Source organism: Ovis aries, chromosome 3, assembly GCF_016772045.2.
Source record: "Ovis aries strain OAR_USU_Benz2616 breed Rambouillet chromosome 3, ARS-UI_Ramb_v3.0, whole genome shotgun sequence".
Taxonomy (NCBI): domain Eukaryota; kingdom Metazoa; phylum Chordata; class Mammalia; order Artiodactyla; family Bovidae; genus Ovis; species Ovis aries.
Genome location: NC_056056.1, coordinates 9,677,655 through 9,703,641, shown reverse-complemented (window position 1 = coordinate 9,703,641; position 25,987 = coordinate 9,677,655). Strand labels below are relative to the sequence as shown.

The following is a 25,987-nucleotide window of genomic DNA, read 5'->3' as shown; positions in this document are numbered from 1 at the left end:
TTATGAAAATAGGTTTCCATGTGTCAGAACAGGTTTATCAGTTCACTTTAGGGTCGGTTCTGTGAACCAGACCATTTAGAGGAGGATATTTTACCTTTTATCAGAGTGGAAGCTGGCAGTCTATTTGCAGGTAGCTCTCTGGAATATTTCACCTGGGCCTTTCCGTGTAAATCCAGCCTCTGAACAAAGGAAAAATGAGTGTGAAGTGGAATTTCCTGGTATTTCACCACTCCTGCAAGAGCTGCCCCCCCGCCCCTGACCCCCATCTACTCCCCGCCCCCACCCCCACCCCCGCTATTCTATTTCAAGACAAGGTTTCAACGATTAATTTGGGTATTTAATAAAATTCTTTGCTTGTAGTAACTTTTCAAAGGCCTTTGGATTTCCTTGGGTGGGGCTTTTGCCCATGAGTAGGGTGGCATTCAACTTGAACTCCCTTCTGAGCAGCAGATGTTTTGTTTCCAGTTGAATAATAATATTAATAATTATCAGAATAAATACAATTATCACCACCATCATTATTATTTCAGCTACAGGGTTTTGTTCCTTTTTTTTTTTTTTTTTTTTTTTGAGCATCTTGTGCCAGGCATTGTGTAAATACCACATATTGTGTTTAATCGTTCTAATCTTTACAACCGTGCAGTGAGGTGAATAATGGAGTCCTTATCTTAAGAAATAAGAAGCTTGGAGAGGTGGCAACTTACCCCAGGGCAGAGGGTTAGGATGGGAGGAGCCAGGATCAGAGCCCAGGTCCCTGTCTTCAGGGAACCTGCCCTCCCTGCCTTCAGGGAGCCTCAGGCGTTTAGAATTTAGAGCCCTCCCCACCTCAGTGTCTCCTGCAGCCAGTGGCAGAGCCAAGACCAAACTCAGCCATCAGTGCTTCCAGACCAGGGCCCACATCCCACCACCCAGTTAGTCATTGTTTCACTTTGTTTTCCACAGCTCTTGACATTGAGTGGGCAAGAAGGGGAAGAATGTGCCTTGGGTTCTTTACGAGGGTTTGTTTTCCGCCCCAGGCCCCTCCCTGTCCTCCCTGTGCTCTCACGCACACGGGGCCTTTCATGAATCTGAGTTTTGGCAGGCTTGCTACCCTTGAATTTTGGAGAAGCGGATATTTTAGTAGGCTGGAAGAAGATGAAAAGCTCGCAGTGCCCATATGTTCCTTGTTTTTAAAAGCAGGGTCAGTGAGGTTTAGAGACTCTTTAAATATTTCAGTTTATAAGATGAGACTAGATCATCTGGAATGGACGTGTGGTGCCCCGAGTCCCCGGCTTGGTTTTTCCCTTCTGTAATGGAGGTAGGTGTTTTGGCATTGCAGGGTTCAAGTGTAACAAAACTTAAATGCAGTGCATAAATGCCATGATTTGGAATGTTGCTGCAGCTATGAAAGTTAGATTTCCCCCTACCCTTTTTTTCACTCCCCTCTTTTTTGCTTGTCGAGTAATCAGTGACTTGAAAAATAGCAGATTGGTCCAAGGATGGTAGTTTCAGAAACCAAAAACTCCCAAGCTTTAAGGGAGTACAGTCTTCGACATTTTTCTAAGAAAGTGTTTTCTTCATTCAACTAAACCGTCCCCAGTTGAGATTAGACATATGTCCCGAACTGTATGGATACTGTACTTTGAAATGCTACACAAGCACCCATTTTTAGTTAAGACACTGCCACCCTCTGCCTCCGTTTTCTCTTGAATTTTGCAAAACAAATGACATGGTGGGTGTTTTTCTTGATCCCAAGTTATTTATGGAAGCCCAGCATCCAAGTGACTGTCCAGCCCATCCCTAAGGATACAGTGAGGAGGCCACTGGCATGACCTGTTGATGCTGGCATGTGGGCAGGAGGATCAGATCTGGGACCAGGTCTCACCTCCCTGTTACCACATGCCTGGGAGATGAGATGCTGGTCACCTGCCCAGGTGCAGGCGGGGGATGGCTGTGGTCATAGCCTCGGTAGGACCTCCGAAAGCCCAGAGAGGTGGGCCCTTGACCTTCATTGTTTTCCAGGGCCTGGCCTTCCCCCACCCCCGGACACCCCACCCCATGGAGGAAGCAGGAGCTCAGTGCTGCCAGCGCTTCCTGTCATGTTTCCTGCACTCTTCATACCTCTCCAATTCTAAATTTCAGAAGTAATTTGTCAGTCTAGAGGCGGGAGTCATTAATAACCATTATTTAGAACTGTCGAGTCTTCCTCTGTGTGTGTGTGTGTGTGTGTGTGTGTGTGTGAGTTAAGCATCCAAAAAATTGGCCTTGTTGGTGGCAAACAGGGCATCTCTATTTACAGATCAGGCCCGCCCCACCCCTGCTGGCCTTTCTCAGGTCCAGTTATTCCAAGTCTGTCTTTAATCACCAAAAAGGGCGGTGGCAGAGTAGTTAACGCATGTCCTCCTGGAATTCATTAGTATTATTACCAAAGACTGTGTTGTAAATTGTTAATTTTTTTTTTAACTGCTTGGAAAAAATGTCTTAACTATTTCATTTTAATGTACTTAAAGAAAAAAATTTGTTTTTTCCTTGTCAAACATTTGAAACTGAATAGTTGAGAAGCTGGGACTTAGATTGCACTGGGGTGGGCTCTGCGTGGTTGTCTTCAGTGGTGCTGAAGCTGTGTCACGAAGCGGGGACCTAGGTTGCGCTGGGGTGGGCGCTGCGTGGTCGCCCTCAGTGGCGCTGAAGCTGTGTCATCAGGTTGGGGTGCAGCTTGAGCCCCCCGAACGTCCAGCGGCGGTTACGGAGAAGAGTCGGCATTCAGTGTCTGTTAATGCAGGCTGTTATTCTTTAACATTAAAATTCCACTAAAGGACTAATAATTACTGTTAATATCTTTCCGTGGAAACTTACAGTAAAGGAGCAATAGCAGAAACAGTATTTAAGGGAGAGCTGCCGGCATGAGAAGAATGCAAATAAGTGTTATTAGCCTAATGATTTTGCCGTCGCCATGGTTGTGCAGCAGCTCTGTTGTGAATATGTCATCCGGCACCCGTGAATTTGGAAAGTGTGTCAAAACACAACTTCAATTAGTTTGCTCTAATTATGGCTCTGGAGAGTTTGTAACTACATCACTCCTCATTAAAAGAGATTTTCTTATATGGATTAATGTAATATACAAAGGAAAGTTTCAAAGTTCCCGACGCCATTTGCTCCCGCAAGGAGCAGGCGCCGAGGAGACATTCTGGATCCCAGGTTTCCCGCTGCCCGTTCGGCTGGGCAGCGGGGCTGGGCAAGGGGGGCTGCATGGCCAGCTCTTCCCTTCCTGCCGGAAGTGGCCACTGCCAGAGGAGCTCTGGCCACGTCCACGTCCACAAGAGGGTAACCAAGCCGTTCTCCAGCTTCTAGAAGAGAACCGCTGATCGGAAACCATCAGGACTCCCACTCCCACCCAAGCTCCTCTGTGGAGTCTGGAAGCAGAAAGATCTCTGGACCCACCATGGCCAAGTGCAGGGTGCGAAGTCAGCCTTTGTCCCCGTTCTGGGGGCCAGGGGAGAGATTGCACGGGAAAACGTGTTACTTTTGGTCATGCAGAAGCTCATGGTGGCTGCGAAATGTCAAGTCTTTCTCATACAGTGAAAAAGAAGACCTTAAGGAAATGCAATTCTCTTGTCCAAACCGATAGGTAGTTATAAAGGCTATTGCTGAGCCACTGCCATTTCAAAAGAAAAAAACCAGATCTCATTTTCTTGTCCCATTACCAACCTTCACCCCCCGGCCTGACACCAGTGGTGTTCCACAGTGACCACCTTGGCACGGCCTCCTTATGTAGGGTCGGGGTGGGGAGGAGGGGGCAAGATGGGCAATAACTCAAGGCCACTTCTTTAGGCTTTGCCACCCGTCCCTTTGTCCAGCTTCTGAGCAGCTGGCCATAGGGGCAGAGTGATGTCCCAGCCTGGGGAGCTCAGGGATGCATTTTGAATCCAAGAGTTGAAGTTTAGAATGCTGCTTGAGGAGGCCTGGGTCTGTTGCCCTTCCCCTCCAATTTATTTGCAGGATGCAGAAAACCAACAATGCAAAACGATGCAGCTTTAAATACATTTCTGTTAACTGTTAAGTGTCCTATTTGTTACTTTTGACGAATACAAGGTAGGGGTGCATGAGTGATAAGTAACTCGGCCTTAAGACTACTCAAAAGCAGTGTCATGTTGAATAAGTTACATCACTCCTCTGAGCCTCAGTTTCCTTGTCTGTAAAATGGGGATAAGAACACCTTCTTTGCAGCGTTGCTGTGAGAACCAAATGGGAAGACACATGGAAGTGCCATGCTGGGCACATAGTGGGCACCCATGTGTGTGACTTTCTGTCTTGGTCCAGGGTTTGTTTCTGAGTTTCCTTTGGACACAAGCTGCCAGTCCCCTTAAGACCTTCCTGTTGTCCCCAGCCAGCCCCTTTCAGCCTTGATCGCTAGCATTCCCAGAGAGTTCCAAGAGCATCAGGCTGGTTACCGGCCTGCTCCCCCGCAGAGCTGCGCTCACAGGTGAGCAGCTAGGAAGGGGTTAAGATGGTAATTGTGTAAGTCTTCCAGGCTTTCTCCCAGTTCTGCGATAATTTGATGAAGAACTTCACCCTAATTAAATATTCAAATTAGGAATAAGTGTCAATATGGCTTCCCATTGCCTGGAATGATGATTAATTGTATTCAAAACTCTAGTGGCCCACTGTAATCTAAACTGAACCGTTGTTCTTGATTATTTCTGCACCACACTTGCCATGTTTTTGTTTTAAGATTTAAACTAGTAATTGATTTGCCATATGCTGTCGAGCTGCACATAGTTTGAAGTTATGCGTTTAGGAACTTGGGGAGTTTGGAACTGAAATTTTCTAGTCTTGCAGAGGCAGCCCTTTTATTCCTGGTCCACTGCAGAGTGATTTGGTTGGAGGGTGCGTGTGTCTGTGAATGTGTCGGTTGTCGTCCACGAGGAAAACTCATTATATAGTCAAGTCGGTAGGTTGAAGTTATATTGATCATGGCAAATGAGTTGCTTGAATGGAAAATGAACAAGTCTGCATTTATAGTTTCGTGCTTCTGCCGTCTTGGTAAAGCAGGGTGGAAAACATGGCAGAGTGGAAAAAGCATGAACTCAAATCCTAGCTCAGTCGATTCCTTTAGCTGTGTGACCTTGGACAGGTTCCTTAACCTCTCTGAACCTTCTTTCTTCCTACCGGTAGAACCTCCCCTGGGCTGTGAAGACTAGAGGTGAGTGAGAGGCATGAAGAATAGTGCAAGTTTTCAGTAAGGGGTGACTGTCGCAGTCACAGGTGATTCCAGGAACAAAGCCTTCACTGGTCCCCTGCTTCCAGGAAGCCACTTCCAACCCTGAATCAGAAACGATGTCCCACTTCTCTCATTGCAGGAGTCTCTGTTGCCCCTCTCTTACTTTGTAACAAGTCTCAGGTCATTGTCTTGACTCTTGAGTTGCTGTCGCTGTTCCATTGCTCCAGCCTTTTCTCCCCCACCACATTCCTCCCACTTGGCAGGTAACACCACGACTCCCACGTACGTCCCTGGGTACCTCACAGGGCCTAGTCGAGGGCCTGGTGTGTGCTAGTTGCTGAACAAATGTTTGTTTTGTTTTATGCCATTGTGTTAAAACGGAAGCAAGTAGCCTTATAGTTTTCTATTTGTATATCTTGTGATATTTAGGATTTTTAAGTTTTATGATAGAGGGGCTTCCCTGGTGGCTCAGTGGTAAAGAATCTGCCTGCCAACGCAGGAGACTCAGGTTCGATCCCTGGGTCAGGAAGATCCCCTGGAGCAGGAAATGGCAACCCACTCCAGTATTCCTGCCTGGAGAATTCTGACAGAGAAGCCAGATGGGCTGCAGTCCACAGGGTTGCAAAAGAGTCAGACCCGACTTAGCGACTGATCACACACGTACTTTATGATAGAGGGAAGCTTCAGTTTACTTATAGATACATCTAAAAGGGAATGATGAGTCTTAATTGGATTTGGGGTTTTTTTAAATCATTTTTAGAAGACTTTATTTTTTAAAGAAGTTTTAGCTTTACAACAAAATAGATACAGGGATTTCATGCCCACATCTAACTTCCTCCATGATCACCGTCACTCACCAGAATGGCTGTTTCCTTTTTATTTTTAAAAGAGGGACCTACGCTGTCACTGTGTAATCACCATAGTTTACCTTAGGGTTCACTCTTGGTACTGTGCCTTCTATGAGTTTGGACAAACGTATGATGACATATGTTAATTGTTATATTATCATAAATGGTATTTGCACTGCCCCCCAAATTCTCTGTGCTCTTCCTAGTCATCTCTCCCTGTGGCCCCTCTGGCAACTGCTGCTCTTTTTCCTGTCCCCATAGTTTTGTCTTTTCCGGAATGTTGTAGAGTTGGAATCATACAGCATGTAGTTTTTTCAAATTGGCTTCTTTCATTTAGGAATAGGCACTTATCATTTGAAAAAAAAAAACCTCTCAAGAGCCAAACACAGTGCTGGGACATACAGTAGGAGCTCAGTTAAAAACCGGTGGTCTGTGTTGGTCACAACATATCAATTCTAGCACCTCCAGGTGCCTCTGGACCCCATGGTCTGTCTCCCCTTGGATGACATCAATTTATTGGCTATATTTGGAATTAAGTTTCAGGTCTGGGCATGGAAAGTTTGAGATGGTGAATTGTCATTGCAGAGGAAACCGGTCCATTGTTAGGTTTTTATAAAACGTCACTTGACTTCGCGGGTGTCATTTACAAAAAGAAACAAAGCAAAAGGCCTCATCAATAGAAAGTAGAAAGGGTAGTAAACTTTGCACTTTCTGAGGCGGACTTCAAGTCAGTGAGGGAGAAAAAAAATCACCTCACCTAAAAATATTCTAGGGCCCAGGTCATTAAAATAGCTGACTCTCTATTTTAGTAGAACCTAGTTACAAGAAAATGCATTGTTTTCTCACCTCCCTGGGTCTGCAAGGATCTGAAGGGTAACTCAGGATCTCGGTCTGGAAGCACAGGGGACCTGGTGCAGAGATTCTACCTGTGAAGTCTTCGAGGAGGCTGTGCATGCTGGCCAGGCCCTTCCAGCTGAAAATGATTCATTTTAATTAGCTTCCTTGATGCTCCGTTACCTGAGCATATGGTCCTTAAGAAATCAGCTTCCCCAGACTGTCAGCGAGTGTGGGCAGTGGTCAGGGACCTTAGTTCTGACACCGCTGACCAGCCTTGGAGAGCGGACGCTCGAGAAGGTGCTTATTAAAATGCCAGCAGGTGCGGCCAAGGTCCCCCTTCCTGTGGCTCCCTCACCCCGCTTGTGCCAGGTGTTTTATAAGAGCCTTTTTCTTCATTAAATGGCATTCATTAAGCACGTCCTTACACCTGGCACAGAAGCTGTGTGTCACAGATGACTTCTTCCCAGTGGTGTTTTGCAGGAATAAAGTGGAATTTCATTTAGCCGTTTGCTGTGTTTCTTTTCCCCTACCCACCTTAGCTCAGTCACTGGCTTTTGCATAATACATTCATCCTCCATCCCTACCCCCATTCTGTGACTTTCTTTTGCACGCGTTATCTCCGGTCCTTGTACCCCAGCAGGCACGTTAGCACTGAGTGCCGTGCAGGACATTTCTGTAGACCCTAGCTCTTGCAGAATTCTCCTGTTGTCTGCCATCTTTGTTTTCTGATAAAAAGGAAAATAGTTTCTCACTGAAAAAATTAACATAAAATATATGAAAAGCAAGGGGAAGAAATCTTTGCTCTGACCTCAGACGGTGATTTGTGTCATCTGCACCATGGGCATAGTCCTGCCGTGAACCCAGGGCCATCTCTGCTCTGAGCAGGCACGTCCTTCCAAGTCATTTTCATCCTGGGGCATGTGTGTATCTGTTGCCAGTAGGAAGATGTCATTCTTGGGGTGGTTTTCGTATATGTCTTTCTGCGATTTGGTTTTCATTTTGTTCCCTTTTATTTTGACCTAACAACCATGTCTTTGAGATCTGACCATGTTAACATTAGTATAAAAATGTCCAGCTCATTCCTTCTCCTTGGTCTGTCTCGCTAGCATCATAAGAACACTTTCCCAGTTCCCTGCTCTTACAGACACCACCCCAAGGATCCAGTTTCTACCTCTTGCTGTAGCCAAGATCACTCTCCCCACACAACCTGCGCCCGAGTTCCTCACCTAGCATCATGTCATAAGCACCATCCCACAGTTCCACCCAGAAAACCCGTAAACATCATTTTAAGTCTGTAAAGCATTCTGACATCTTATGATGTTATTTCCAGTTTTTGAGTAGAGCGTCGTGACTCAGAGCTGAATTTTGTAATTTGCCCCATCAGGGTTCAGATCCAAGCTGTGCCCCCTCAGGGCAGCTGCTGAACCTTTCTGAGACCTTCTGTCCAGTAGAAATGATCTCAGCGCCTGGTCATAGGATTCAAGCAGGATCACATGATGCCTGTGCAGGGTAAGCCCTGCGAAAATGTCAGTGAACGTTATTTTACTGTTTCTGTCTTAAGTAAGTCATCTCTCATGCTTCAGATTGTTTCCTCAGGCTAGGTTTCCAGAGGGAGGGAATAAACGTTGGTCTTTTTGTCCCATTACTTCCCCATTCTTAGGTCTTAATTTTGAATCACCTGGAGCATGTTTTAATGTGTTTCTTTCAGGGAAAGGTTCATAATCTTCTTTGTTGTCACGTTCACATATAAAAGACAACCTGGGATTCAGGAACGTTTCATCTGTTGAGCATTCTTTCCCTTCCTAACTCTGTGGCTCCCTAGCCTTCAGCATGTCGTGTAACAGGAAAGGTGTGAGGTCACCGTCAGTGTTTGCTGGGATTCATCATGGGTCTCTGTTTACTGCCCTTTCTGGAATACTGGGAACCTCATTGGCTTCTTTACCTAGGTCCTTTTTTCTAAGATCAGGAAAGTGTTTTCAGCTTTGCTGAAATATACTAGATGCACAATAAAGCGCACATATTTAAAGTATAACCTGATGAGCTTTGGCGTAGGTAGGTATACACCTGTGACACCATCACCAAAATCAGGATCGTGAATATATCCACCACCCCCAAAAGTTTCTCTGTGCTCCTTAGTAATATATCCGCTCTCCTCAGCCAGCAACAGATCTTCTTTCTAATCCTGTAGGTTAGTTTGCATTTTCTAGAATTTTGTACAAATGGAATCATACCATGTGGATTCTTTTTTGTCTTTCTTATTTTACTTAGCAGCAGCATCCTGAGATTATCCATCTTACAGGTATCACCAGTTCCTTTTTGATTGCTGAGTAGTATCCATCATATGGCTGGACCACAACGTGTTTATCCAGTCACTTGTTACTGGACATTTGGCTTGTTCTTAGTTTTTCACTTTTACATGTAAAGCTGCCCAGTACATGTGTATTGGAATCTTTGTAAAGACATATGCTTTTGCTTCTCTTGAGTGAAAATCTATCCATGTAATGGCTGTCTTGTACCAAGGGTATGTTGAAGTTTTTAAGAAACTGCAGACTGTTTTCTGAAGTGGTTGTACTATTTTACATTCCTACTAGCAGCACATAGAAGTTCTAATTGCTCATTATCTTTGTCTACAATTGATATTGTTGGTCTATTTAATTTTTGTCATTCTGAAAGATGTGTAGTAACATCTCATTGTGGTTTCAATCTGCATTTCCCTAATAACTCACTGGTAATGCTGAACATTTTTTCATGTACTGATTAACCATTTGTGTACTTTCTTTAGTGAAATGTCTGTTAAATCATATGGTCTTTTTAGAACTGGCTTGTTAGTCTTCTATTAGGCTGTAAGAGTTCTGCATGTATCCTAGTTATAAGTCAGATGTGTGTTCGCAAATATTTTCTTTAGGTCTTTAGCTTGCCTTTCAATTTCTGTAATAGCAGCTTCTGAATAACAAGAGTTTTAAGTATTGGTGAAGTCCTGTATACCAACTGAAAATAGTTTGTGCTTTTTTGTGTCCTGTGTAAGAAGTCTTTGCCAAACCTAAGTTCACAACGATTTTCTCCTGTCTTTTCTTTAAGAGGCCACTCTACACCTGGCCAGTCAAGATGCATTTAAATAAAAAGTATCAAATCCTGGGCCTGGACTTAATCATTTATACCTTCCTCTTTTCTGGAATGGTTCTGTGAATCTCTTGGGTTATTTTATGTATGTGTGTGGTGTGAGGTAAGTGTCAAGGTTCTTTTTTTTTTTTTTCTTTGCATGTGGCTATCCAATTGTTCTAGCACCATTTGCTGAAAAGATTTCTCTTTCCCCACTGAATTGTCTTGGCACCTTTGTTGAAAATCAATTGATCATGTATGTGTAGGTCTATTTTTGGACTCCCCATCTGTTCTATTGATCTGTATGTCTGTGTTAATGCCAGTACCACACTGTCTTGATTACTGTAGCTTTACACTAAGTCTTGAAGTTACGTAGTCTTGAAATTGGGATTTATTTAGCTCTGAGTCTCTTTATTGATTTTGCTTAGAATCTTGGAAGCCCTGTTGGCCTTTATATTTTGTTGTTTGTTGGTTGGTTTGTTTTTAATCAGGCAAGCTTTCAACATTTTTTTTTTTTTTGGTTTTCACTTTTAATTGTTCTGATTTCTTTCTAATATCTGGAATGTTTAGATTGATCTTTGTTCTCCATATTTATCATATTTTTCCTCATCGTGATCATCTTTGTTTTCTTTCTCTTCATTCTGGAAACTCAAGGGGGGAGGGGGTTTATCCATCATGCTGCTGATTTAGTTTTGAAGGATTTTATTTGTGTATTATTTCTAATGCAGATAGCTTTTTCTACATTGTACAGAAAATTTTTTTCCCAGAGGTAATGTTCTTTTTCTCCTGTTGGGTGACACTTTTTTTACAGGCCCTCACAAGGAGATGTATTTGTAGACTGGGTATTGGCCAAAGGGCAGGCTGTGTGCGTGCCTCCTCCCCTCATCTCTCCTGGGGAGAGATGAATCATTATTTGAATGATTCATCTTCCGAATCTTCATTACCGTTCTCTATTCTCGTTAGCTTTTGTAGACCCTTGGTGACCGGAGGCTAGCTGGAGCTATCACTGGCCCTACAAGTCATGTAGTCCTGGTATGTTTTTAAGACATGTACCCCATTTCATCCCCCTGGTTTGATTTTTTTTTTTCATTCTTTTAAGTACTTTCAACTAACAATTCTTTATACCAGTGAAAGGGAGTGAGCCAGTGGTGTTTCTCACTGTGGAGGGGATTGTTGCTGTTCAGTCACTCAGTTGTGTCCAGCTCTTTGCTACCCTGTGGACTGCAGCACCCCAGGCTTCCCTGTCCCTCTCTATCACCCAGAGTTTGCTCCAGCTTATCTCCACTGGGGGAAGTGCTGTTTAAAAATCTAGAGTAGCCTTGTCATCCTGACTCAGGAGGCTTATGTCTGGGGAACATTCTGACCCAGAGGTCATACAACCAGACACCTGCCTCCGCCCCAGGATCGAGTCTTCTGTAGAGCTGTGGTTAACACATTATCCCTGATTAGTAGTTTTCAAACCTTTTGGTCTAGGACTTTTGTTTGTTTTGATGTGGACCATTTTTAAAGCTTATTGAATTTGTTACAATATTGCTTCTGTTGTTTATGTACTGGGTTGTGGGTTTTGTTTTTGTTTTTGTGTTTTTGGCCTTGAGGCATGTGGAAAACCTGCACCCCCTGCATTGGAAGGTGAAGTCTTAACCATTGGACTGCCAAGGAAGTCCCAAGGTCTTAAAAACTGAGGATTCCCTCTTGCTGGGGAAAAACAAATTGAGAATTAAGACTAACTTTTGTTTATGTAGGTTATATTTATTGTTGTCATTATTTAGTTGCTGTGTCATGTCTGACTCTCTTGCGACCCCATGCACTGTAGCCCGCCAGGCTCCTCTGTCCATGGGATTCTCCAGGCAAGAATACTGAAGTGGGTTGCCATTTCCTTCTCCAGGGAATCTTCCCAATCCAGGGATGGAACCTGCATCCCCTGCACTGCAGGCAGAGTCTTTACCATTGAGTCACCAGAGAAGCCTTGTCTATATTTACCTTTTAAAAATTAAAATTCAGAAAAGTGTAAAACATGAGGCTACCTATGCAAACATCAGAGTGGACAGCCTCACGAGCCACACAGCTTCTGGAAATCTTTTCTGCCTGCTTGTGAGGATGGAGAAGGAAATGACAACCCACTCCAGTACTCTTGCCTGGAAAATCCCATGGATGGAGGAGCCTGGTAGGCTACAGTCCATGGAGTCGCAAAGAGTTGGACAGGACTGAGCAACTTCACTTTCACTTTCACTTGTTGAGGATAAGCGGGGAAACGACCATTGATGTCATATTATTATGAAAGTAGCGGTGACCTGGCTGACTCCCTGAGTCTGAGGAGCCGCCGGAGGTCCCCAGAGCACACTCAGAAAACCGCTGCCAGAAGGTAGTCTTAGCTTAAAATACAGCAGAAAACAATGGCAACTGTGATTTTAACACCACAGAGTGCGTTGGTTGCAAGGGTGCGTGTAGGGGGTGGGACATAAAAGTAGCATCCGTCTCTAACCACGAGGCCGCCTCTGCTGTCCCAGCAGCCACCGGCCCCTTGGCGCTGCCCTCTGACGGTCTGAAAGGAGAGGGGGCATCGTGGCTGCCTGGGCAGGGCCATCTTCATTACATGTGGCCACTGGGTTCAGAAGATTAATAGCAACATTTTAAAAATTCACACAGACCTGGAATCAGCACGAGAAAATACAGATTTAAATTAACAAGGAAAAAGCAGAATCCCATCAAAGGAAATAAATCGTACTGGCAACTATTGTCACATAATAAAATGTATTCTATAACTGAAGGGCTTTTATATGGAGCTGTCTGCGGCTTAGTGGCCATGTTAATTGAATAAGGTGCCAAAGACTGACTTGGGGGAGAAAAATGAAATTTCCCTCAGCCTCTATTTAGCAGGAGCTGTTGTCGGCAGCACATGTGATGCTAACCTATTTGTTACAGAACAGCCAGGGCCCCTGCAGACAGACGTGATGGCTCTCGGGTGCGCCCAGTCTCCTCTGGGCTGTCCTGGGGGCAGGGGCCAGGGCGGAGAGCTTGGTAAAGCTCCCCCAAGATTCAAGGGCTGTTCTAATTGGAATTCTCCAGTGACGGAACAGAGTTTGGAATCATGACCCATCGTTTGAGTCAAGAGGCAGAAACTGTTGGCCTCTAATGGTCAGCGCCCTGTGCCAGTGGTCCAGAACCTACTGGGGATGACAGCCGAGGGTCTTCACCTCTAGGTGACCCCCAAGATAGGGCCAGTGGTCCAGAACCTACTGGGGATGACAGCCGAGGGTCTTCACCTCTAGGTGACCCCCAAGATAGGGCCAGTGGTCCAGAACCTACTGGAGATGACAGCCGAGGGTCTTCATCTCTGGGTGACCCCCAAGGTAGGGCCAGTGGTCCAGAACCTACTGGAGATGACAGCTGAGGGTCTTCATCTCTGGGTGACCCCCAAGATAGGGCCAGTGGTCCAGAACCTACTGTGGATGACAGCCAAGGGTCTTCATCTCTGGGTGACCCCCAAGATAGGGCCAGTTTCATGAGTTCTAGGGTTTACTTCTCCTTGGTCTGCTGGTAATCTTTATGAACGCACTTAAAATCTAAAATATACTCTTCTAGTCATGTATGGATGTGAGAGTTGGACTGTGAAGAAGGCTGAGTGCCGAAGAATTGATGCTCTTGAACTGTGGTGTTGGAGAAGACTCTTGAGAGTCCCTTGGACTGCAAGGAGATCCAACCAGTCCATTCTGAAGGAGATTAGCCCTGGGAATTTCTTTGGAAGGAATGATGCTAAAGCTGAAGCTCCAGTACTTTGGCCACCTCATGCGAAAAGTTGACTCATTGGAAAAGACTCTGATGCTGGGAGGGATTGAGGGCAGGAGGAAAAGGGGACGACCGAGGATGAGATGGCTGGATGGCATCACGGACTCGATGGACATGAGTCTGAGTGAACTCCGGAAGATGGTGATGGACAGGGAGGCCTGGCGTGCTGTGATTCATGGGGACGCAAAGAGTCGGACATGACTGAGTGACTGAACTGAACTGAACTGAACTGAACTGAAGATCAGTAGAGAGTGGTCTGGAGGGATCACAAAGTGATCAATAGCTTGGGGTCCGTTGAAATGACTCCAGTGAAACTGCTGTCTGTGGGGGCCCCAGCCAGCATCGTGTTCACAGACTTCTCAGCTTTGTTTGATGCCATCAAATACCGACTCTTGTAACTCCCCTAGGCTTAGGTACTTCAGAACACCTGAGCATTTAGTGCCATGATCTACTGAAGTGCTTGCCTCTTTCTTTCCTTCTCCAGTAACCCCCAGTGTCATGAGTCAGGCATTCCTTCAGTCTCATTAGACAATCAGGTTATGGGAAATAAGCCAGAGTGTTGGGTTAACCGATTACAATTCCAAGTGTAAAAATAAGGATTTTTTTTTTTTTTCTCAGTAGATGGCTATGGTAATGGGCATGGGCCCAGGCTATTAGTCTTCTAAAATATTTCAAGTGACTAAAACATTTTGTCAGACGGCTGTACAATAATTTTTTAAGTAGTCCACTATTTGATCTCTAATTTGACTCAAGTGTTTTGGCTTTGTAAGCAGTGCCATGATGAATGTAATTCTTGTTTGCATGAAAATATTCATGAATCAGAAATAGTCACATTTTCCAAACTGTTACCCAGCCCAGCCCCAGGGATGAAAAGACAGTGGGAAGCCCTCCCCAGTGATCTCTAATTGCAGGTCAGAGTCAGATTCATTCATTTTTCTAGCAGCATTGGGTGATCTTGTAGGGTTCTCCCTAATGTTTTTTTAAATGCCTGACGTGTGCCGGCCACTGTTGTAGACACTGTGGATGTGGTAGAAAGCGCCACTGAGATCATATTCTGGTGGTGCATGAACAAATCGACACAGTCCTACAGAGCTGGAAGGGCTGTGCAGAAACGGGGAGGTGATGAGAGGAGAGCCATAAGGGGAGGCGGGGGTGGGGGGCTTCCCCACCAGTGCCTCATATAGGAGGAAACAGCAAGTGCAAAGCCCCAAAGCAGGAATGAGAGTGGGGAGGGGAGGACCAAAGGCAGGGGGTGAGGCTGCAGGATGTGAGTGCTGGGACCACCACCAAGACCAGGGCAGAGAGGAGGGATGGGCCAGAACCAGAGAACTGGCAGGTCCTGGCCACCCTGGGCGGAGCGGGGCTCAAATTTCCTTCTAGTGCAGAGGGAAGGTACAGATACGCTGTCATAGTCCTGTACTGAGGCCCTCGTGAAACTGCTAGTCGCTCAGTCATGTCTGACTCTTTGCAACCCCATGGACTGTAGCCCCTCAGGCTCCTCTATCCATGGGATACTCCAGGCAAGAATACTGGAGTGGGTAGCCATGCCCTTCTCCAGGGGATCTTCCCATCCAGGGATCGAACCCAGGTCTCCCATATTGCAGGCGGATTCTTTACCCTCTGAGCCACCAGGGGAGACCCAGGCCCTCATGAGTGGGACATAGTGCGAGGGAAGCAGGAAGGGGAAGAATCAAGATGGGAGTCGTGCTCCCATGCGCTCAGTGCGCCCTGGTTCTATGCTGTCAGCTCTGCCTGCGTCTGTGCACTGGGAGGCAGCCCGCCCATGCTGAAGGGCACCCAGCTCCTGCTGCTGGCGCTGGGATTTGAACCTGTGTCGGCTAGACATTGGAGTCGGTAGTCTTCACCACCGCACCTGCTCTGTCTTCCCAGGTAGATGGTTGGGCCGTTGGTTGTCCATGTCTGTATGTAGCTCTTCCCGTGTTGCCGTGTTAGACTGACTGTGGCCAGTTGTCAGGGTCGCTGAGCTAGCAAGTGGCAGAGAGGTTGGGTTCCCGGCACCATCGCTTTCCCAGGTGGACCCCAGTTTCCTGGTTGAGTGATCTCAGCCTGTGTATGGACGGTGAAGATGGTCCATCAGGGTGACTCTGAGATGCTGATGGTGACCCTCAGGGGACTCGTGGACCCACCTTTTCATGAATTCTAGCTCACTGTCTGTCAGCTTTGCCTTGGAGGACCTATAAGTGATTGTTCCTACCTAAAAAGCTTGCTGAGAGGATCAGGCAGGTGATGTCCATGAAGGAACCCAGCCCGGTGCCTAGCAGGTGGGCTCCCACCAGACACCAAGGAATTAAGACTCTCCTTGCACTCTGAGGTTCAGCTGACCACTGGGCCAGTCCTGCCCATCCTCACTTCCAAGCTGATCTGACACTGAGCCCCTGGGTCACTCCTCCTTTGCTGGATTTAAACCATGGGTGCCCTGTCCCCTCCGTCCGAGCTGTCCACTCTCATTAACAGGCCCTGGTGCACCTTTGTGGCCTCCTGTCCCCATGCCCCTTCCTCCCCGTGTCCAGTAACCAGAGAAGTGACGATGCCAAAGCAGCTGTTTGTTGTGTGGGATCTCCTCCCCTCAGCCCTCTCTGGCCGGAGGTCTTCCTGCTGCTCAGATTGCTGCCCTAAACCCCACTCCCCACCTGGTGGCTATCAGCCACCAGAGCTGAAGCTTTTGGTGACTTGACTTCAGTTGGATGAATTCCTGTTGAGCAATTAGCCTCTAAAAGAATCAGGCCTGTGACTTGAATTCTCTTAGAATTTCCCACTTAACTGTATCAGCCCCACATTGTCTGCCTGTTGTATAGTGATCAGAACCTTTTCTTTCTTTTTTCCCCTTGTGAATTCCTGGTCACTGCCACCACTGACTTCTTACATCTGACCTGTTTTCCTCTGTAGTGTCAGGGAGTGGGGTGTGTGGTGTGGGTCTCTCTAGAGACCCCTGAGTCTAACTGAGCAAGCCCGCAGGCAGAAATGCAATAGTAGAGGCAACAGCAGTTCCTGTCCAAAAAGCCCCAGGGGATTTAGTGGAGTCGGTTCAGCGCTCTTAATTGTTCAGTCATCGTCTGCCCTGGGGAAGAACCTGTCCTAGAAGATGGGGTACCAACTTGACGAGAGTTGGCCCTTTCCTTGAGGTGTCTTGGGACAACTGGAGTGAGAAAGGACATACAGGCACCCAGTCCCCCACCCCGGGACAAGCCCAGGAAGGGTTTTTACCAAATGAGGATGCTCAGATGGAGTCTCAGAGGACCAACAGGAGTTTGGAGAGGAGATAAGGCGGAAGTGGAGACCGCAGGAGGAGGGAGCAGGGTGGACGAAGGATCAGGCGGAGGCAGACCCAGAGAATCACATGACTTTCACGCTTCCTGGTGGAGGCAGGAGTGACAGGAGTGTCTGGAGAGGTGGCTGGAGTGTGAGGATGACTTGAACCAGGGCACAGGTGCCGGTTAGGCTGCCCAGGGAAAGTGCGTGGAGTGAGAAGAGAGCTAAACCAGAACCCTTGCCAACAGCAGGCCCCACAAAGTGGAAGAGGAGCCAGGAGGGGCCGTCTGCGAGGGAGAAAGAGAAGCAGGTCCCAGGGTGGGGGCGGAGGGGAGGGGGTCGCAGTCTACAGGATGGGGTCAGCCAGGCAAAATCTGATGCCCTCGTAAGGCAGGCAAGCTTGGACAGAGAAGTCCTGTGGATGGGGCAGCTGTGGAGCCAGGCACCTTGATTCTCTGATCTACACTTCTCAAGTTCTGTGGGCCATAGAAGCCCCCTGGAACTGTCCATTTAGAGGATCACAGCAGATTTGGGTGGGAAGCATTGAGTCTGCACACAGTAGGTGCTGCATAACTGCTTGCAGTTACATGATAGCCCTTATAAAGATTGGCTGCTCTCTTCCCGTCTACAGTACATCTCAGATTTTTCCCCCTCACTTTCCCACAGGGAGGTAATCTTTTAAAGTTGTTCAGTTCAATCGCTCAGTCGTGTCTGACTCTTTGCAACCCCATGAATCACAGCACGCCAGGCCTCCCTGTCCATCACCATCTCCCGGAGTTCACTCAAACTCACGTCCATCGAGTTGGTGATGCCGTCCAGCCATCTCATCCTCTGTTGTCCCCTTCTCCTCCTGCCCCCAATCCTTCCCAGCATCAGGGTCTTTTCCAGTGAGTCAGCTCTTCGCATGAGTTGTTAATTGGAGCTTATCCCTTCTCAGCTTAAAAGACTCTTCAGGGTAAAGTCAGAACTTGTGCAGGGCCCTGCGTGCGGTGACCCCAAAGTACTCTCTTCAGCCGGGCCCCCCAACCTCCCCCAGGCCTTCAGGCCCTAGTTAACCCCACCTCCTTCCAAGCCCCCTGCCTCCGCCAGACCTCCTGCTGCTTAGGAGTTACCCCAGAGTCCCTCCTTGCCCCCCATCCCCAGCTCCCAGGGGGAACAGCACTTCCTGGGGTAGCACGGAGAGTCTTCCCACTCGCCCCGCATCAGCCATGGCTCCTGTAACCTGGTGGCATGTCCTTGACCCCTGCTACAGGGTTCAGTTCAGTTCAGTCACTCAGTCGTGGCCGACTCTTTGCGACCCCATGGACTGCAGCACACCAGGCCTCCCTGTCCATCACCAACTCCCAGAGTTTACCCAAACTCATGTCCATTGAGTCGGTGATGCCATCCAACCATCTCATCCTCTGTCGTCCCCTTCTCCTCCCACCTTCAATCTTTCCCAGCATCAGGGTCTTTTCAAATGAGTCAGCTCTTCACATCAGGTGGCTGAAGCATTGGAGTTTCAGCTTCAACATCACTCCTTCCAATGAATATTCAGGACTGATTTCCTTTAGGATGAACTGATTGGATCTCCTTGCAATCTAAGGGGCTCTCAAGAGTCTTCTCCAACACCACTGTTCAAAACAAGCAATTCTTCGGCACTCAGCTTTCTTCACAGTCCAACTTTCACATCCATACCTGACTACTGGAAAAACCATAGCCTTGACTAGACAGACCTTTGTTGGCAAAGTAATGTCTCTGCTTTTTAATATGCTGTCTAGGTTGGTCATAACTTTCCTTCCAAGGAGTAAGCGTCTTTTAATTTCACGGCTGCAGTCACCATCTGCAGTGGAGGAGCTCTGCAAAAGCAGGACCCAGCCCATCCTGCCACCCTGAGTCCCCGCTCTCCAGGTCTGGGTTGACTGGACCCGGGCTCCTTTGGCTATCTCTGATGGCCATCTAGCTGGTCTGGCTCTGTCTTCTCAGCCAAGGAAGAAGCCCCCCCCCGTGCTGTCACCCAGCTTGGCTTGTTGTCTGAGGTTCCACCAACACCCTGCCTCCTCTACGAGGCCCCTGGAGTGCTGCCACACTGTGCCAGCAGCATGGTGTGCCCTTAGTTAGGGGCGGCATAACTTCTTAGGGCTTTCAGGGCTCAGCGGTCTCAGGGCATGGCAGTGCTGAAGCTCAGTTCTTCCCTGGCTCCTGGAAAAGCCCTCGGGGTACAGTGGGTGCAGCACCGGCACGTGGGGCACACCACCTGCACGAGTGTGCAGCCGGCGCATCGCACAGGCCCCATTCTGGAGGGCCCCACGCTGGGTTCAAGGCTCTGCTGTTGCCATCTTGAAATGCTTAAAGATATTCAATCCAGGTCCCCACGTTTTCACTCTGCACCAGGCCGAGTTCCTGCCTTGCAGGCCGGTATGCAGAGCCAGGAGAGAACCCGGGGATCTGCTGACCCCGGGGCCCCTGCTCAGGGCTGGCCGACCCTCTCCGCAGGGCCCTCTCCGGGGAGCTGAGTCTGTGTTGTTAGCGAGCTCCCCGGTGCCTCGAGCACTGCCTCTGTGCTCTGACGAGCAGAACAGAGTTCGAGAACCTTCATCCAAGCGGATAGATCCCAAAGCCCATAGTGTGGCTTCTGGCGTCCTTTCCGGTCTGGCTGTGGCTTTGTTTCCCACTCCAGCCCTGTAGCAGAGTGGCTCGCGGACTGCCCGTAGGTCGGTCCTGTCCCCTCCTGTAACCCACATCCAACTCGGAGGGGCTGTCACTGGAAGCCCTGTATCCCCGCTTTCATGCTGAGTGTGTGGATTTTATCCTCCTTGGAGCACATCTCCTGGTGCACCCCAGTTTGTTCCAGCCCCTCTGTCCCCTGTAGCCTGGAGCTCCTTGTGGAAAGAGCTCGCCTCGGCGTCCCCCTTTCATCAGGAAGGATGCAGCGGTGCAGGTTCACAGCACATGCATCCCACCGCCCTGTGGATACTCCCCCTCACGTGATGTGGTCCCCCCTCGCCCAGCAAGGCCCTCCGCCTGCTCGAGTGGCTGGCCCGACGGCACCCGTGTTCACCTTCAGGGCTCACCCCACAGCTCAGCCACCTCACTTAGAGCCCTCGGCTCTCGTCTTGGCCCTGGGAGGGCCTCTGCTCCTCCTGGCCCCGCGGCAACAGGCCCTGCCTCCCTCCCAGAGCCATTCTAGAAGACTACGCGTTTGTTGTATGAAAAGGGCAGCATGCGGAACGTCAGCTTCCTTTACGTGATCGGTACCCTCCATCCCAGCCTCGCCCGTTTTGGGAATGACTGTGTGACTGGAGCTCAGGCCGCTGAGCGACTTCAAACCAGCCCCAGTCGTACCACAAAGGGGTGACTGTGTCCCCCCAGACCTGTTGGGTTTTAAATGTCTTTCCTACTACCATCGTCTCTTCTTCTCAGCATTCACTAAAAGGCAGCTGATAACCACACCAAATGGATTATGTGCTTTGAACGAGGATGCACTTGCGCTCTGGGCATTTTGAGCCTTAATGGCCAACACCTGCGCCATAAAAGACGCACTGGGTCAATCGAAGGTGCTTTCTGAGCATCTGCTGTGTGCTGCCACCCAAGGGGGACGTGCGCCGTTCACAGCATTTCAGAGGAACATGCCAATCTGATTCTCAGTGGGCCTTGTTTCCTGGGCTCACCTGGTAATAGCCCCTAACATCTTCCTTCACTGAGTGCTTCCTGGGACAGGCGTGGAAGCCCCTGGGTGGGTAATGGGACCAAGACGTCCGGACAAACCGAGGCTTGTGTTTGGAGTTGAACATCCTGGTCCCCTTGGTGCACTTTGCCCAGTGAGCAGAGATCAGAGTTAAGTCACCCACCTCCTCCAGGCATCTGGGACATCACGTAAGGCTTGGGAAACTCTTTCTTCCTCTTGGATGTCCTTCCCTGTATGGAAAAGATAACCGCTGATGTCCAGAAACTTCTCAGTTCCTTGGGGAACTCAAGCTGCTTGGGTGGATGGAGGCCTGCTGCGCTGCGGGCTGATGGTGGCGCCTGTGCTTTCTGAGCCTCGGGGACTGCTCCATGCTCCCTGTAACCTCCTTTTTTCTCCTCTGTCTTCCTCAGGCACATCTCTCTCACGCTCCCCGCTACCTTCCGAGGCAGGAACAGCACTCGGGCTGACTATGAATACCAGCACTCCAATCTCTATGCCATCTCAGGTAGGTGGGCCACCACCAGGGGCCAGCGAGCATGCCTGTGTCCCGGGCACCACCTCCCTCCGTGCGTCTCCTCGCTTCTAACGGCACCTGTGCATTCTGTTGCTCTTTCTTCCCCTGCAAGGGGCCTGTTCCCCGCAGGGTCCAGGCCTCCCCTTTCCTCCGTGTCACCGCAGCACTTAGTGAAGGGCCAGATCCTCAGCATGTTTTGAAACTAATGATGAAAAACAGTGTGTGGATTTCGCAAGCTTGAAGGGAGGTTTCCGGAGAATAGTGAGCACATTGTTCACCTGCCAGGTCCAAGCCAGGTTCCCCACAGGGACCGGGGACCGTGCAGACCCGAGGCCCGGTGCCGCCTGCCCTCCTGTCCACATCTGTCCTCACCTCTCGTTCTCAAGACCGGGTTTGTGACCAGAGGGTACACGGGGGGCCTCCCTCCCGCACCCCCAACCCTGTCATCTGAGTCTGTGATTTCTGAACTCGGCCTTGAAATGGATAGTGTTACCTTGGCAGGAACTTCAGCAGTCCCAGTTTTCTTTTTCACCTTCACCCAGAGAGGGAAAAACTTACAAAGCCTTATTACGGGATTGAGATTCATTAGGTGGCGGGCAGCGCAGGGGAGTTGCTAAGAGCTGAGGAGACCCACAAACTTGACTCTGATTATACAGGGCCTCCAGTCGGAGGCCTTGGTGTATCGGGGGGAAATGGCACATCGGGGCCACTTACCAGCGCACACCCCTAATGGTGAGTGACGTTTTGAACACGGGAACATGGCATTCATTCATGTACCATAATGAACCGGTTATTTGAAAGGTAATCTTTTTTTCTAAAACTTGCAACTTCAGGGTACTAAATAGATGAAATAGAACAATGGTATAATTCATGTCAGTATTCGTTTTTCTTTGTTATGATCACTCCCTAATAGGTTTGGAAGGATAAGCAAAGGCCAGTTGTTCCATTTCTGGGTGGCACTCCTGCCGGGAAAGGGGAGCGACAGGGAGGTCCCCACAGCCCTCGTCCTAGCCCCACGCCAGGAGCCAAGTCCCCAAGGGGAGCGGGCGCATGCTGTCTGAGAGCAGCGTCTCCAGGGAGAATTTCCTCTGTGCTCTGGCTATTTCAGCAGAGTCGACAAGGAGCATAACAAGTGTGGAAAGATGACCTATTTTGTAGAAAAGCTGAATATTTCCCTAGATGCTTAGTGGCAGAGTGGTGCAAAACAGGCCTGTGAAATCCAGCGGGATGAAATCCCGCTCCGAAAGCACATACAGGCGGCTCAACCAAAGCAGAAGCTGTTTTCCCCCCTCCAGCTTGCAAATCTTTTTCCAGCCGCAGGGTCCAGCTGCCCCCACCTCACTGGGGTTCTCTGATGGCTTTCCCAGCTGTTGACATTTCTGCAGAGAAGGGCGCACAGAGTGAAATCTCCTCTGGTTTGGCAGGAATGTTCCTGTCTGCCCCTGGACCACTGCTTCCTTGCCCCGCTGCTTTGATGAGGTGTTGTCTGGGTTCATTTCAGCTGTTAGTTTAGCAGTACCGAGGTAACAGCCTCAAGACACAGGGGAAGCCATTCAGGAACTTCCTGTTACATTTATGTAAGTGGCAGTCAATTGGATTTTATCTTCCAAACAGAGGTAGTTGAGGCCACAGCCCATGACAGCAGGCAGCTCAGGCCTCCTCGGTGGCTGCAGGCCCCAAATTGCTCTGCCAGGGTCCGGGACTGCTTCATTGTGAGGCTGCCAGGCGTGCCCTGCAGGGCCCGCTGGCTCTGTAAGGCCTGCAAGCTCAGCACTGGGCAACCATGGTGCAGCTGGGAAGTCTGCCCGCCTGCCCGCCCACCAGCAGCCTGCCTGCAAGCCGATCTGGCTAGAGGGAAGCAGAGACACCCTCCCCACCATCCCCCCTGTTCCAACAGTGCTTGGCACCGAATGGCACGTCTCAGTTTGGTGTTGCAAAGTTAAGGTTTCAAAGGTTTATTCCAGAAACAGTCAAGGCAGCGGGTGCCCCAGGCCCAGCCCGGGCCCAGGGCCTGCTGCCATAATGGCTGGTACTCTGCTGGTAATGGATTGAGCCACCACACTGTTCTTCCAAACCAGCCCTGCACACGTTTGCTGCAGACCTCAGGCCCTGAGCCTTTGGTAGAAACTCCTGGTCTGCTCTGGTTCATTCCTGAAAACACTTGATTACCGCTCCCTTCATTTGCAGTCCCTTCCTAAGTAGATTTCCAAACAAGGTAATTAGTAATTTGAAAAGCAGCCGACACTTCATTTGTACATATGGTTATTAAAGTGATATTTACTTTTGCATATTTTCCCAAGGGCGTACCTGTTGCGATCTGCCCTCTGTACTTTCACTGAGACAGTTCATCTGTGTCCTGCCTGCAAAGGGAGTGACACTGCTGGGGAACCTGGTGCGGGCCATGTGTAGCTCTGTCCCCAGCACACAGAGGTGCTCCTGAAACAGTTGTGGGAGGAAGGGAGGGAAGAAGAAAAGCTTTTAGCCCGTGTCTACCCTGCCCAGGAATACCCTTTATGGCATCTCAGGGAGGCGATCATTCTAAATGCTACTTGAGCCCTCCAGCAGCTGGGGCTACCACCTCCGCGCAGCCTAGCCCATCTCCGCAAGGTCCTCCTGTGTTGTTCAGCTGTGCTGTCTCGCTGTACATTCATATCCGCCCAGCTACTTGGGGTACCACGCATCCCATCAGCGATGCGTGCCGACTATTCTCCACCGTCCAGCCCAGGGGTAGCTCTCTCCTGCCCACAGAATTGGGGTAAGGAACTTCTAAGCCTCTTTGCCAAAATCCTGAGATGCTTACTCCCTCCTCTGCCAGCTATTACCCTCATCAGAATGGCCACGAAGCACAACTTTGATCCTCACACTTCCTCTCCCAGGAATTTCCTCTGGAAAATGCTTACAGATGTGCAAAAAAAAAAAAAAAAAAAAGATTTATCCGCAAGGGCGAGCACTGCTGCTTTTTAAATGTAATAACTCAAAAAAAGAGGTGGGGGGGGGGTGGATATCCTAAATGTCTAAAACAAAGGCAAGTCGGTTAAATTATGAAACCTCCATACAGTGGCCTTAACTTCTCAAGCATCAAACAAATTTTTTATTTAGATAAAAAGGCGTGCATGAATACTGCTAAGTGACAACTGGAGTGTGCGGTGTGAACTCATTTTAAAGCATATATGCACAGACCTGGAAACGTACACACCAAGACATTCACAGTGGTTTTCACTGGGTTTGCCAGGTCTTCTTTTTGTTTCTTTGCTGTGTCTCACTTTTCTACGATAGCACATGTTACTCCCGTAATAAAAAAATACAGGCTTGGGGTTAATTCAGCACACTCTTGGGAAGCTTCCCAAGTGGCCACCGTCTTTTCTGAGGGCTCCCAAGCCTTCCTCTGAGTGCTTCACAAGGACTTCCCTGTGACTCAGATGGTAAACAATCGGCCTGCAGTTCAGGAGAACCTGGGTTTGATTCTTGGGTCGGGAAGATCCCATGGAGAAGAGAATGGCGATGCACTCCAGTTTTCTTGCCTGGAGAATCCCATGCACAGAGGAGCCTGGTGGGCTATAGTCCATGGGATCGCAGAGTCGGACACGGCTGAGCAGCTAACACTCTCACAGACTCATACTGTGCTTTCGAATTCTGATGGAAATCACTTCCAGGCCACAGATCAATAGCTTCTTCTTGTCCCTTTTTGTGGACACGATTGTTTTCTGTTGTCCCATCCCCTGGACCCTCCTGTCCACTGATGTTCCTCAGAGGTCACTGACCATCTTCTGCGTCTGCTGGCCCTCCAGTCCCCAGCTGAGCCCGAAAGCACCTGGACGCACCTGCTGCCTCCTCGCCTTTCTTGCCCCTCAAATCCCCCATCACCATGTTATTCACCCTCCAGGGTTTGAGGGTGGTTTTCCTTGAAAGAGTAGATGGAGTAAAATGGTGGGTGCCTGGTGTGGCCCACTCTGTAGCCCACGTATATTCGGGTCGGCAAACCACTTTTTAAGCTGGTCTCACTTGTGACCAGTGGCAGCTGGCAGGCGCATGCTCTCCTGGTCGTGTTCTCACTGCTGTGTCTTCCTCGGCTAGATGCCCTTAAGGTCTTGTCCCCCAGGAGGACTCTCTTCAAGGCCGTGTTGATTTCTCTAGATTCTGTCCCAGAGCCCCAACTCCTGAGTTTCCTTGTCAGAACTTCTAGTGACTGTTAGTTTTCTTTCAAAGAATATCTTCTTGCTCCTGAAAGTCTTCTATTTTGGTCCCAGGTGGTGGTGTCCTCCCTTTTTTTTCCTTACCATTTTTTTTTCAGATTTTTAGATATCTGAGCACTTATTCATTTCTCTTCCACTTATTCCAGAAAGATTTAAGGTAGCTCTGAAAACACATGTAGTGAAGTGAAAATGGAAGGGGCAGAGCAGGAGTGAATGAAAATACAGGATAGCAGAGGAGGGTGCAGCCTTGGGTGAGGTTTTGCATGAAGGGGAGATTCCAGGTTTGGTCCAGAGTCGAGTCTTTTTATAGACAACATAGAAACAAGCCAGTTGTTCGGGAAGAATGTAACTATTCCTTTTATGAATTCTTCCTCATAGAAAGGGCCCTGCAAGGTGCTGGAAACAACAGAAGAGCCGCTTTTCAGTGAGCTTAATAAGGATAGACTGTGACCTACTCATGTTTGAAACCCTAAATGTTTAGAAGTTGAATGCAATGATTTTTTTTTTTTTTTTAGCTGCGCTGAGTCGTCATTGCCGCACGCGGGCTTTCTCTAGCTGAGTGGGGGCTACTTT

The 25,987-nt window shown here is 48.7% G+C and overlaps 1 protein-coding gene across 3 annotated transcripts in view; it reads left to right on the top strand.

Moving 5' to 3' along the window:
* MVB12B (multivesicular body subunit 12B) overlaps positions 1 to 25,987 on the top strand; it is a 215,042-nt gene that overhangs the window by 95,967 nt on the left and 93,088 nt on the right. For all 3 annotated transcript variants that reach the window (XR_009600100.1, XM_027966440.3, XM_042245702.2), the window contains exon 7: positions 21,118 to 21,212. Coding sequence is in view for 2 of the 3 variants with exons in the window: in XM_027966440.3 (XP_027822241.1) it covers positions 21,118 to 21,212 (95 nt within the window). In the remaining variant the exon portion in view is untranslated. The remainder of the gene's footprint in view (positions 1 to 21,117; positions 21,213 to 25,987) is intronic.